Source organism: Pan paniscus, chromosome 16 (assembly GCF_029289425.2).
Source record: "Pan paniscus chromosome 16, NHGRI_mPanPan1-v2.0_pri, whole genome shotgun sequence".
Lineage (NCBI taxonomy): Eukaryota > Metazoa > Chordata > Mammalia > Primates > Hominidae > Pan > Pan paniscus.
This window is the reverse complement of record NC_073265.2, coordinates 89,253,036-89,266,829: the sequence shown is the minus strand read 5'-3', so window position 1 is coordinate 89,266,829 and position 13,794 is coordinate 89,253,036. Positions and strand designations below refer to the sequence as shown.

Here is a 13,794-nt window from a genome sequence, read left to right as displayed (position 1 = left end):
GCTGCACTCCAGCCTGGGCATCGGAGCCAAACCCTGTCTCAGGAGAAATAATGATAATTTTTTAAAAAGACCTATGCCAAAGTAGAGATACGGTAGAACACACGATGGCCCACAGAGGGAAATATATGACAAGTGGCTAATAAAACATCTGGAGGAGATGACATTTCCTTAGTCGACATCTGAAAGAAGGCTGGGATTTAGTAATATGGCAGTGGATGCTTCTTTTCAAAGAGGACTGTCCAGTGTGAGCGAAGGCCTAGAGGCTGGAAACGGGGGACTATGTAGACAGAGAACTATGAATAGTCTGGTGGCCTGGCGTGAAGGAAATGTAAACGGAGCTGTGGGAAAATGCTGCAGTACTAGTTTGAGGCTAGGTTCTAGGCAACGCTGAATTCCACATTGAAGTGATCTGGACATGATTTGATGGACAGTGGGAAGCTACTGAAGTCTTGGAGCAATAGCGAGTTGATGAGCACTGAAGTGAAGAATGCTGGTCACAGTTTTGGAGAGGCTTGGTTGGAGGAGTGGAGACCTTAAGAGGTGTCTCGATTTTTACTCATGGGATTTTAATTGATAGAGGCGATGCATGACAACATGGAAACATTGCTTCTTCCTGGTGTCATCGCAAGAAGCTTTACTACTTGTAATTCCCAAGAGAAGGGAACACACCAGGCCCCACAGGGCCACATAGGGATGCACCAGTGTTGGTCAGGAGGCAGAAGGGAGCCAGGGGCACGCTCAGGCCAGAGGCTTCATCGTGTTTCTGTGGGAAAGGGAAGGCAGGGCAGGGCAGGGCAAACAGGCTAGTCCTGGGAACAGCAGTCTCTCCTCAGTCAGCAAGGCCCACAAAGCCAGAGCATCAAGAATACAGAAGATAAGAACCAGTTACCACAATAAGAAAGAGTTAATACAATTGGCCCTGTGATGAAGGGATGCTCAACAGACAAATGCAGAATCTAAGAAAGCCCAGAACAGGAGGCGGCGCAGAACTGGCTGTGTGATTCTGAGGGGCCTCGGTGTGGCTTTCTTCGTATTTCTGTTTGGGGCTCATTGTTTCTTGGATCTGTGGGTTTGTATAGTTTCATCTAATTTGGACAAATTTTAGCCATTGTTTCTTTGAAAACTTTTTCCTCATTATTTCCCTCCAATTATATAGCTCATTTATATTTTATTCATTTTTTATTGTCTCCTGTTTTATTTTGGATAGTTTCTACTGCTATTTTCCTCTGTAGTATCTGTCTAATCTATAGTAATTCCATTCAGTGCGTCCTTTTTTTTTAAAAAAAAAAAAAAACAGAGTCTTGCTCTGTCACCCAGTCTGGAGTGTACTGGCGTGATCTTGGCTCATTGCAACCTCCGCCTCCCAGGTTCAAGCGAATCTCCTGCCTCAGTTTTCCAAGTAGCTGGGATTACAGGCATGCACCAGCATGCCTGGCTGATTTTTGTGTTTTTAATAGAGATGGGTTTTTGTCATGTTGCCCAGGCTGGTCTCAAACTGACCTCAAGTGATCTGCCCACTCCAGCCTCCTAAAGTGCTGGGATTAGAGGCATGAGCCGTTGGGCTTGGCCCAACGCATCTTTTACTACAGGTCTTTTTAATCTCTAAAGGTTCTGTTGGAGTCTTTTAAATATCTTCTGTTTCATCATTGTGTTTGTATATTCTGACACATGGAGTATATTTGTAACAGCTGTTTCACATCCTTATCTGCTAATTCCGTCATTTATGTCATTCTGGGTCCATTTGTTGATCTCTCCCTCCATCTGCCTCTCATTATAGATTGTATGTTCTTGTTTTTCTACATGTGTGGTAATTTTTTGTTGGATGCTAGACATGGTGAATTTTATGTTGTTGGATGCTGGATTTTGTTGTCTTCCTTTAAATAGTTTGTGCTTTGTCCTGGGGCATGGTTACTTGGAATGAGTTCAGTCCTTCTGAGGCTCACTCTTCTGCTATGTTAGGGCAGGTGTAGAGCAGCATGTAGTGAGGACTCATTCGGCCCTGCTCCCGGGGCAAGGCCTTCTGAGGATTTTTTCAGTCCTGCTCCTGTGGTGATGCCTTTTTAAGATTCTCCGAATGCTGTGTGCGTTAGGAGGTCTCACCACCGAACACACACAGCATTAATAACCTAGTTAATAATCACCTCATAATCTATCTGGTGGGAACACAGATGATTCCTGGCCCTGGGTAAGCTCTGGGAATTGTCCCGCCTACTTTTTTCTGTTGGCTCTTTTCCTTGACTCTGCAGTTTCCTCACATGCATGTACAGGCCAGTACTCAGCCAAAGACTTGGGGGAATCTCTGTCCAGCTTCCCCCTCCCCAGTACTGTGCCCCCACAAATTCTAGATGCCGCAGACTCCCTGAACTCCAAACTCCATCTCCTCTACTTGGCAAGACCACCTGGCTCTGTCCTATGGTCTGCAAACCCTGCAGGTGGTGAGCTGGGGCACTCATCAGTTTCACCTGGTTTATTTCTGGTCTCTGAGAGATCACTGTCCTGCACTGCCCGTTGTCCAAGGCCTCATATTTTCTTGGATTCTTTAAAGTGAAAGAATACACCTGGTTGCTGTTATTCTAATATGGCCAGAAACAGAATATCATAGGCCAGGGTCAGGGGAGGGGCAGCCAAAATGGTGGCATGACGGGGCAAGACTGGTTCTGAGGCAGGGCCAGGGGAGCAGGCCTGTCAGTGGACTCTAATTTGTGAGCCTGGACTGGATCATGGGACAGGAAGCCAAAAGGGGCAGATTTTTCTTAGAAAGGCTTAGGAAGGAGTCCACTAAATTCCATGCACTGTGAAACAGCTGCTCTGGAGGTGTGTCGTTGACTTAGTTCAATCAACATGACTGCATTCCCCCTGTCAAGTGCCAGACTCCCTGTTTCTGAGAGTCTTAGCTCAGCTGAGTAGTTAGAAAGGAAGGATAGCCCATGTACCAGTCATCCAGGCAGTGGCAGTGTCACCCTGGCTCCTTATGGGCACTTTGAGATCACTGCTCCTCCCTCCTCCCTAAATCCTCCTGCTTCTTTGAAGCACGTATTGTCAGAACACAGTTCCTGCCCCATTTCCTTGTTGCATCATCTACAGATCTGGTCGCTTCCTTTCCTCCAGTGATGACTTTAGCACCTGTCCTCATCCTTGATACCCCTGCAGGTCAATGCTTCCCCATCTTTTTCAGGTTGTATCACATATAGAAAAGAATCAAATATGTCTAGCACCCCGAGGTAAACCAGAGGGGATCTCATGATCTTCACATGAACCTTAGTGTCTTAGACAAAGGGGGCAGTGGTAGTTTTGTTCTATTTTGGTTTGTTTTTGAAACGGGTGATAGAAGAGCATGCTTTTATGCTGACAGGAAAGATCTAGGAGAGAGGGAGAAATTGATGCTGCCAGAAAGAGGGGACAGTTACAGAAGCGAAGACCTTGGGAAGGAGATGATGAGACCCAGGATGCAACACAGAAGGCTTGGACTTAGATAAGGGCACCAAGGTCCCTCGACAGTGCCTGGAGGGAAGATTGCTGGATATCCCGTGAGAAGGTGAGGTCGGTCTCATCAGATTCCATCTATTTTCTCAATGGAAAATGCGAGAGGAAGTAACCAGCTGAGGAGAGAAGGAAGTGGTGTTGGAGGGGTGAGAGCAGAGGAGATGCAGTAAAGTAGTTACGTCTCAAAGCGAGGAAGCCGGCGTGCCAGGAAGCCGCAGCTGCATCTCTGGGCGGGGTTGAGAGCCATTTACAATTTACGGTCATGAGGAATGAAAACAGTCCAGAATTAGCCCCTTTACTCAGTGAAGTAAAGATGATCTTTCTAATAAATGGTACTGGGACAAGTTGAGAGCCTTGAAACTTGTGTATTTTTCTTTTTGTAGAGAGGAGGCCTTGCTGTGCTGCCCGGCTGGTCTCGGATTCCTGGGCTCAAGTGATCCTCCCACCTCAGCCTCCCAAAGTGCTGGGATTATGGACGTGAGCCACCACACCTGGCCACAGAGAGCCTTTTGTAAACACATAAAATTAGATCCACATACAAGAAAAACTCCAAATGCATCAGCAATCTAAAAGTAAAAGATGAAACCATACTAGAACAAGAGTACGTGGGTGACTTCCTCTCTAACCTTGGTGTGCGGAAAATATTTCCAAATGTAACTCAAAATCTATAAGCAATGAGATGGATAAATTTGACTCCATAAAAATAGAATTTTGCGTGACTAAAGTACCACAAGAAAGTTATTCATAGCACACACACCAAAGGGTCAATATCCCTAATATAAAAGTAACCCTTACAAGTTGGAGGATGAAAATCAAAAATCTAATAGAAAAATGAGAAAAAGAACAGAAATTCACACACTTGAAAGATATTAAAATGTTCTCAAACATATGAAAAAATGCTCAATTTCACTCATAATAGAGAAAGGCAAATTACAACATTGAGATACACTTCTCAGACTGGTAAAAATAAAAAATAGGACCGCACTCTGTTGGCAAGGATGCCCTACACCGCTGGAGGAGATGCAAATTGGTACATCTCTGGAGGCAAATTTGGCGGTACCTTGCAAAACTACAGGTGAACTCCCTCAGCAATCCCACTTCTAGGAATCTACCCTGAAGATACATCTTTAAAAATACAAATATACGCATGTGCAGGGCTATTCATTGACGACTGCAGAATATTGGGAACAGCCTAAATGCCTAGCACCATGGTACATCCACACCATGGATGAAAACGTCTATGAACTAATCACTCTATGGAGTGATTTCCAGCTAGACTATTAAGTGGAAAAAGCAAAGCTGCCTATTTGTACAAGTACAGGAAGGCTTAAACCAGAAACTAAAGAGACTAGTTGTCTCTAGGGGCGGGTGAGAGAGGCGGGGATAGGAATAGGCTAGCAGGGGTGAAGAGAGAATGCTTTTCTGAGCATCTTTTTGTATAGCTTAGAAACACAGTAATGTTTCAGATACTATTCATACACCCCTCAAAATAAATCATTAAAACCAACTAGGATGGGGAGGGTGCCGAAAGTGAAATAAAACATGAACAGATGAAGCTAACCATGTTACAGATAGTAAGATAACCACACTGAAGGGACTGGGAACTACAAGTAACTGGAAACCACTGTCTTGACTGGATAGTGTAAGGCCAAAGGCAAAAACCACAAAACCACATAAATGCTGTCATCTAGTCAGTCAATGTGTGTTCCCTACACGGGTATGGGCAGTTCTGAAAATAAGTGTACACTGGAACTGAACAATAAGTAAAAGGACTGTAGATAATAAGAGCTGGGTTCCCCACCACAGGAGAAAGAAGTTACAAATGAATCCAAAGCATTCGCATAAACCATGGCTTTTGACATGTTTAGGTAATTAGGAATATGGATGGATGTGTGTGTGTGTGTGTGTGTGTGCGTGTGCATAACTACATGTATTTCCTTGTTGTGTCTGCAGAAAGAGTCCGAAAGAGGTGATACCCTGGTAACAATAAGCACATCTATTGCCCAGATCTGGTTTCCAAATACCATTCTCCAATAAAGGGAACCAGGAATCGTGGAAAAAGTGGTTGACCCAACAACACAAGATGAGTGTGGAGCATCTGTGGTGCCAGAAAGGACATGCTAAGGGTGTGGACAGACTCAGACTTCACATGGAAGGCCACCTGATCAAGCTCCTCATGGCCAAAGCTGGAACAAGTGGAGGAGCAAAATAATGACAGGATTATAGCCCACAGGAGAAATAAAATCCGAGTCCACAATGACATAATGAGTAACGAAATGAGAAGGGACAGCTGTTCCTCGCAGCAGAATTCCAATGAATAAATGTGGAAGAAAACAGGCAGCTACCACAGCTATAGACGCTGCACAATTAGTGGGTGAAAATATAACCCTGCAGAGTCTCAAGGTATCTCCCCCAATATATGTATCAATTACAAAGGGAGAGAAACTTTTTACATTGAAGAAACCCTGTAAAAACCACTGAACCAAGTGATCAAAGTCAGTATCGCCTGGAATAAGACACCAACATGGACCCCATGATGCATTAGGGACATACCATTTCTGTGGTTTTCCCGCCAAAATGCACAACTTCCTTCCAATCATCACATTAGACACATCCACACCGAGCGGTATTAGACAAAATAACTGATCAGTATTCAAAAGTGTCAAAGGTTATATAAGAAAAGCTGTAACAAGTGGCAAAGGGAATGTGGGATCCTGGATTGGATCCTAGAACAGGCATGAGTGGAAAAAATGGGGAGATTCAAGTGAGGTATTTAGTTAAAAATGCTGTGTCAATATTAATTTCTGGGTTCTCGTACTTGTACTATGGTTATGTAAATGTTAGCATTAGGGAAAGCCCGCTGAGGGATATGTGGAAACCACATTATTTTCCCAACTTTTCTGTAAGTCAAAAGTGAGTTCAAAATGAAGTGTATACACTAAGAGTAAAAAAAGGGGGGACTGTGTAGTGAAACCAGTCAGTACAACTGATTTCTTTCTTCCACAGCTGCGTTTGCTTAGGTTAGCTAGAAAGCAGGCCCATCACGCATCTGTGAGAAAGTGACTGGAGTGTAGGCCCTGGCGTCTAAGCTGAGTAAGATGCCCTGTCAATTTGGGTCCTCTGGGAAGCAAGACTGATGAAATGAGGAGCACCACAGCTTTACACCCCAGCTATGTGCATCTGGGGCTGGGGCTGCCTGGGAAGAGCTCGTCCTCAGCCCAAAGCCCGCAACAGCTGGGATCAGGGCTTACCTCTCACAGACGGGGCTCAGCAACTTTCTGCGGGATGAGGACACAAGCCCACTTGACCTGGAACGTCTGGTGTTTGAAGCCCCAATCTGAAACCTCCTGGCCCCGTGGAAGATGGGAAGAAACACTCCTCTTCCTCTCAGTTTTACAACCGAGTGGTCCTCGGGCTGCTTGTGAGCACCGGACGACCGACGGAGCAGGCTGCAGCCAATCAGCTGGCACAGGGCTCCGACTGAAAATCATCTTGGCTGGTGCCACAGAATCGGCCTGAAAACAGGATACTGCCTAGAGCAAGGCACCCAGGGGAGCCAAGCAGGAAAATGTAATGAATTGACTTTAAGTAGCTGCAGCTGTGATTAGAGTATTTTTAGCCACAGGAATCAACCAGCTTTCAAAACCTGCTAATAAGAGCCCCACCGTAGCCAGCGCAAAAATTTAGTTTTCAGTTTAACACCAGGAAACTGCTTAGCTAGGAGCTGGCTTAGAAGGCACATCAGGAGAGACCATCTTCTACTGAAAGTTGAAGATTTTTCATTTTCTAGCTGAATTGTGAGAAAGGGAGATGACCATGAAGCGCCTGCCAACATACTGGGAAGTACACCTAACACTTTGAAAACTCAATTCATGCCAGCACATCTGTCTTCTGCTGCATCTAGCTCAGCATCATGTATGTATTTTGGGCAAAACTAATCATTTCACACCCTAGACTTTAAAGAGACCCAGAATCTAATGATGGTTCTAACATACCCACCCCCTCTAACAGGCTTTGGCGTATTTCCTGTGAGCAGCAGTCACTGGAGGCCGAATGGATTCCATTCATCCACAGCACTGTGCATGCAACAGCCAGATTAGGCCCCGGTGGGACTGCGTGGCCCGCTGCTTCCTATGGGCACCAGGGCTGCCCAGCAGGGATGACCCGGGAGCCGACAAGGGGGAGGCCAGTGGGGGCGTTGGGACGGTTTCCTTGACCCTGTCTCAACCCGGAGAAAGAGGCCCGCAGGTGAAAAGGGTCTTCGTGAAAGGAATGAAAAAGGAGAGGGCTTTAGGGGAAGGGGCTGCCTGGTGGCAAAGCCAGCGCCTTGTGTCCCCGGGCAAACGTGACAGAGTCTCGACGCACAGGAAGAGCCAGTCCGTCTTTACCTGAGTGAGTGCGGGAGACAAACAGTTTACAACAACCGTTAGCATTGTCTTCACCATTTGATAAAAAGTTCACTATTATATTTATTGTATAATGAAGAAAAACAACACATTCAGGGAAAAATTGAGATTAACTTATTTTTCTTAAAAGGTTCATCTCAAGGATGGCAACAAAGTCCAGCTTGTGCCGCCAAACGGTTTTACATGATCAAACCGTGTACAGCTTCTTGTGTGAACTGTTGACTACAAACATTTACCAAATACATAAATCTCTTTTAAAAAAGCCATTTTAAATATAGCAAAGCAGTGTCTTCTTGCACAGCAAAGTGAAGAAAGTTTCTACAGAGAAATAGAAGTTTTACATTTGTAAAATCTTTTTCACATTCTAATCATCTAGCTTAAGATCCAATGCCAGGAGTTTTCAGCTTCCTTATTTACTATGTATTTCTTGTGCGCATGATGGTTAATACAGAAATTATGTTGATGCATTACTAGTTATCCTTCTAGTGAAAGGAAAGGGTAAAACATGTATTGTTCTTGTAGAACAAACCCCTGATTTAGTCTATAACACAATGGACATAATTGGGCTCAAAAGATGGAGTTTTGATTGGGACCACCTGTGTACACACAACGGTGACTTCCACTCGCAGTGGAGTAGCGATTAGAGTACTGAGGAAGGACAGCTGTTGGAAACTGTACTTTAACCAGTGCAATTTCAGCTTTTTTTGCTTTTGTTCTTTAGTAATAAAATACTTCTGGAGGGATAAAATTTTCTTGCAATGGTGTCTCATACAAAACACGAGTCTAAAAGGGTAAGAAAAGACGGTTCTAAAGCAACACCATTAGCGTCGTCCGCACTCTAGGCTGGTTTCCACCCAGAGATGTGGATGTGCGTGTGTTCACACATGGGCGTCTGGGTGAGAGATGTCTGTCAAGTCCATATGCTCCATGCCACACTGGACATAGGGGAAAAAGGTTAACAGTCAAATATTCAGTTCCTGAAATGGAATACATTGTTACTTGGTCAGTGTAATTTAAATACAAACTCCGAGCCTTGAGTAGTAGTATTTTAGAAAACAGTAGTTGTACTGATTATAAACCTGCATAGAAAGAAAGACTATTGAGATACAGTCAGAAAAGCCATCTCATAAGGCACACAAGAAAATAGACAGTAAATGTGAATGTGTTAACTCCTATTCCAATGTACAGCAGAAGTTCATGAACATGCATAAATAATAACGAAGGAATCACTTAACACTTTCAAAGCTATAAATGGTTTACAAAGTGGTAAGGATTATTTTGGAACTTCAGTGTTGGGAGACTGTCTTGTTTGGATTAGGTGTGGCCTTATGAAGAAATGTGCCTGTAAGTAGTTCAGTAAAGTAAGTACATTTTTAAAGAAAAATCCTTTCTGAATAAGAGCCAAATGTCTATACTGAAGAGAGGAGACAGCATGTCATCCTCTTTTGGCCTCTCCCAAAAGTTACTGCCCAAACTGCCGTGAGAACAGAACCTCCAGTTTGCAGCCTGTGATGTGCAGGTCTCTCCTGCACTGATCATACCTGTGTGTCAGTCAGGAAATCTGGCTGATGACTTGTCACAAACAGCAGATGAGGAAAATGTCAAAAGGAACGTAATTTGGGGGGGGGGGGGGAACAAAATGTACATAGAAATTGTAGGTAGCTGCTCAATATCATTTAAAATATAAAATAGCAATTTTTAAACCCTTGAGTTTTTTAGGAAAAGGAGTATTTAAAAATCTACAATGAAAGATATACAGGACTTTGAATTTTGCTCATGGCACAAGCCCAGTAAGTGGATGAACTTGCTATCATCCATTAGTTGTCTTCCTGAAAGAATAAGGCCTTGTTCAAAATCCAAGCTGAGGGTGGCACTAATTCCAATTAGAATGGCAAGAGTCATGCCAAGGACCGGCACCCTAAGAGCGTTTCTCCCCGCATACCAAAGCATCACTGCAATGTGCAGAAGAGCTGATAACGGTAGGATTTTGTAACCAGCTGCATCGTTCTGTTTTCAGAGGGTCGAGGAAAAAAGATCCCTTTCCCCACGAGTATTTTCCCCTAATCATTTACCACTTATAAAACCTTTGTGCTCATCTACTATTTTGCCATTTTCTCTAATATTAATTAAATTAGGTCAGCTTTTTCTACTACATTTTTTCCTCACAAAAGGCAAGTTTTAAATAATGCCTTATAAAATCTGTTACAACACATTTTATACTTATGCAGGATGAACTTAACACCAATTTTTTTTGCCACTTTGCTATTTATGTACACATACAAAATATATAATGATGCTCAACCCATACGGCACAAAGATTACAATGTAACATCACACATTCACCACCAGTGAGGGGAGAAACCCCTTTATACAATCCTCTGAAAAAACTGGGCTAATAATTAAAATCCAAAGTACAGTATATTTAACAAAATAGTAAATATTAAACAGTGAATACTTAATAAAGGACCTCGCCTTTTCCCCCCAAATTGGCGGCAATCCACAAAAATATACTTTTTAATCTGGTGACCATACAATACATAGGTACTTACATCAAAGGTGATAATATATTTAAGATGCTATATACACAAAGAGTTTGGCTCAACTTTTAATTTACATTTAGAATAAGTGTTCATGGCTTTTTTTTTCCAAGGTTCTGCTTGCAAGATATTTTTGTTTTCCCCTCTTAAAATAAAACTAAAGAGTTAAACCAAGATAAAGCTATTCTCTAAAAAAAAGTTACAACATATAGCTTTGGCTTATATAAATAATTCATAGCAGAATGTGTTCAAAAGTAGTGAATATAATTTTATATATAGTCATCAATTCATAAGGGTGTTTTCTTTCATATAAAATATACATGAGCTAAAATCAGTTTCTTTAATTTTTAAGATATGAATGTAAAAAGAAACTTCTGACATATTCCAATTATAACTTAATATATTAATTTTACTTTGTTAATGCTCTATATTTCTAGGCTAGTATTTTCTGAATATCTCATGCGTGTTTTCTATTCTCTTTCTTTATTAGCTAAAGATCACTTCTTGACCCAATACATTTTTGCACGTGCAAAACAGTTATGTGTGGGGCTTTTTTGTTTTGTTTGTTTTTAATATCAACAGCCCTTTCCCATGCAACCCTTTGCAACAGACACCCATGCCAGGTTGGAAAATATAAATGACATTTTATGTACAGTATTGCTTTCTTGGTTCCTGCTTTTCCACTGCTCTGTTCTACAAAGCATTTTCTCTTAAGTAACTACAGTCACCGCACAGTTAAATAAAACAAGTAGGGGGCCCTCTAGGTTTCTGCAAGCTAGTGTGGGAGAATTATATATGGGTACACGTTTCTCTGCAAAAACTGGTTATCTTTATGAAACAAGTAGTCCAAGGAAGTGCCAGACTTGTCTGTGCCTACAGGGTGCTTTGTCTGCCATGGGACACACATCTGCAGACCTACAAGGAGTTTGCAGGTAAGTGCCTGATTCTGTGTATGTAACACACACCCACACATACACACACACTCACACCCACATACATATATATGTAAAGGGATATATATATATGTATGTACATATAAATATATTTAACTCATGTCCTTATTTACCGATTTAGATATGTAGGGCAGGTCACTGCAGTAACACAAAAGTACAAACATCAGCTTGGAAGCCTTAGGTCACCCACGCGTCCATCCTCATTCGCTTTACAGAAGGGCTTTCTCTGTCCTCAGTGTTTGGGGGTCGGCCAAGCACAATTGGAGAATGGAAGTCGCCCCGTGGATCCTCCCGATCACTGCCATCATAGGAGCTACTAGAGCTGCTCAGACTGTCCACAGGGGAGCGCCCCATTTCCTGTCGGGGCTGGGGCTGCGGGGGTTGTGGCTGGGGCTGCGGTGGCGGCGGCTGCTGCTGCTGCTGCTGCTGCTGCTGCTGCTGGAAGCCCGATGGGGTCATACGATCCCGAGGAGGTGAAATCGGTTCGGACTTGATGTTGATGTTTTGGTTGGTATTAATGGATAAATTGGAACCCTGAGATAACTGCCCTCCAGCACTGAAGGAAAAAAAAGAGAGAGGTCAGATGGCTTGCAAGTACCTCTGCAAAACTGGGATGATACAGTAGAGACACTGCCTGATGGAAAAGGGCCCAGAGTCTGAAATCTTATCAGAGTTCCCCAAGACTGGTTTGGGTCGTTTCCTTCAGTGCTTGGCACAAAAGGAAATCCCATCTTCCTAGGAGGAAAGAAAACAGTACCGTTGAGCCCTTACGTTACTTGGTTCTGTTACCCACAACGTTGGTACTTTTGCAGCTAAAGTATACGAAACAATGTCAGTGTCTTAATGCTGTGCAGGGACCAGAAAGACAGAGGAACAGCAGCCTCATCTGCTCACTGCCTCTTCTTCCTCAGCATCTGCTCCCCAACTGCTCTGGCCCTGTGACAGGGCACAACATCGCTCATCCTCGCAACACCTCGAAGGTGCAAGTCATACCACCCCATTTTCCAGAGGAGGAAATGAGGAGCTGGCTGAGAGCAGTAGAGGAGGATGCAAGCAGGCTGTTCCCCAGGCCTGGGCTCTGAGCCCTTTCCACTTGCTTTTCCAGGACCATTTCTAGTGCATTCATTTAGGATGCTCAGGACAGGCCTGAGGGCCAAATCCTGTGTAGGCAAATTTCCCTGAGATACTCTGCTGCTTTTTCCATGACATAATTCCTAAGAAGACCACTGACAACCATCCTCACTGTGCAGTTACTTCAGAATGGATGAGGGAAAGGGACTGCTGAGCTCAGGCTCTCTGGGGACTTCCTGGGCAGAGGCTAGGGGCCTGGGGTATTCCTACTGCCCAGAGCACAGGCAAGGCAGCCAGTCTTCATGGAGGCCAGCTGGGTCTGCTATGTTGTCCCCTCTCTTGGGACACTCTCCTCCAACTGCTCCATGGGTCTGCTGTCATCCTGGTTCCACAAAAGCCCTGTTCTTTCTCCCTGCTGTCAGGGATGTCTGGCCTCATCTGGGCGCCACTGTAAATCCTCTTTGCTTATATCCTTACAGCCTGCCCATAGGGAACGTTCTCTTTGTGAATGAGGTTTGGTGTGTGCATTGGGCTGGGATCAGTCACACAAATCCTATGGAGCCTGACTGATATATAAGACACCCTGTCCCCAGTTTTCCTTCCCTGTGGCCCAGGGAGAAAGCAACAGGTCCAGCTTGTCTTCCTATTCTTGTCTACAGATACTCACCGAAGCAGTCAATGGCAAGGGTGGCAGGGGGTCCTGAATGCCTACAGGCTGCCTTTCAAGCAGTGCAGCCAGAGGCAGGTGCTTGGGGGCAGGGGTGCAGCAGGCAGCTTCATCACTGGTCAGAGGGCAGAAGGATGGTGCATGTGGGTGGTATCTGTGCCTTCAGACCCCTTCAGATCCTGGTTGAGTCTCTCTACCTCAGGATGTCCCTATGGGAGAAGCCTTGCTCCCCAAATCCCTTCAAGGAATGCCTAGTTTGTCAGTATCCAAGCTACTGTCTAGAGCCATGTAAGAAAATATTTTCTCCCGACACTTGTATCTACCTGAAAAGGAATCATTACAGGATTCCTCACACGAAACTCAACAGAGCAAAAGGCTGTCACTGATAGGAAAAGAGAGTGTGTAGGCCAGGAGTAAAGATGCAGGGAAAACTTCTAGTTACTCACACAAGAGAGCTGAGGGCTGCTTGTCCTAGGTGGTGCTGCTGCCAGGCCGACACCTGTCCCAGCGACAGCATTCCTGGCGAGTTGAAGCCTTGAAGGGCTGACAGGTCAGCGCTGGTCAGTGAATAATCTACAAAGGAAGACAAGAGGGCTCTGCATGTGATGGAAGGTCCATACGGAATCTATTTTTTAGGTAGCTACTGCAAAAGTTCCTACATTGAGGCCAGCCATGCT

At 44.2% G+C, this 13,794-nt stretch overlaps 1 protein-coding gene across 20 annotated transcripts in view; it reads right to left on the bottom strand.

Annotated features, from left to right (window-relative positions):
* Positions 1-7,927: 7,927 nt before the first annotated feature.
* Positions 7,928-13,794, bottom strand: part of MEF2A (myocyte enhancer factor 2A) — a 150,656-nt gene continuing 144,789 nt past the window's right edge. For all 20 annotated transcript variants that reach the window (XM_008969868.6, XM_008969867.6, XM_063596941.1 and 17 more), the window contains 2 exons: positions 13,564-13,690; positions 7,928-11,935 (listed from right to left, as the gene is read on the bottom strand). In XM_008969868.6, the coding sequence (XP_008968116.4) occupies positions 11,557-11,935; positions 13,564-13,690 (506 nt within the window). In that variant the 3' untranslated portion in view covers positions 7,928-11,556. The remainder of the gene's footprint in view (positions 11,936-13,563; positions 13,691-13,794) is intronic.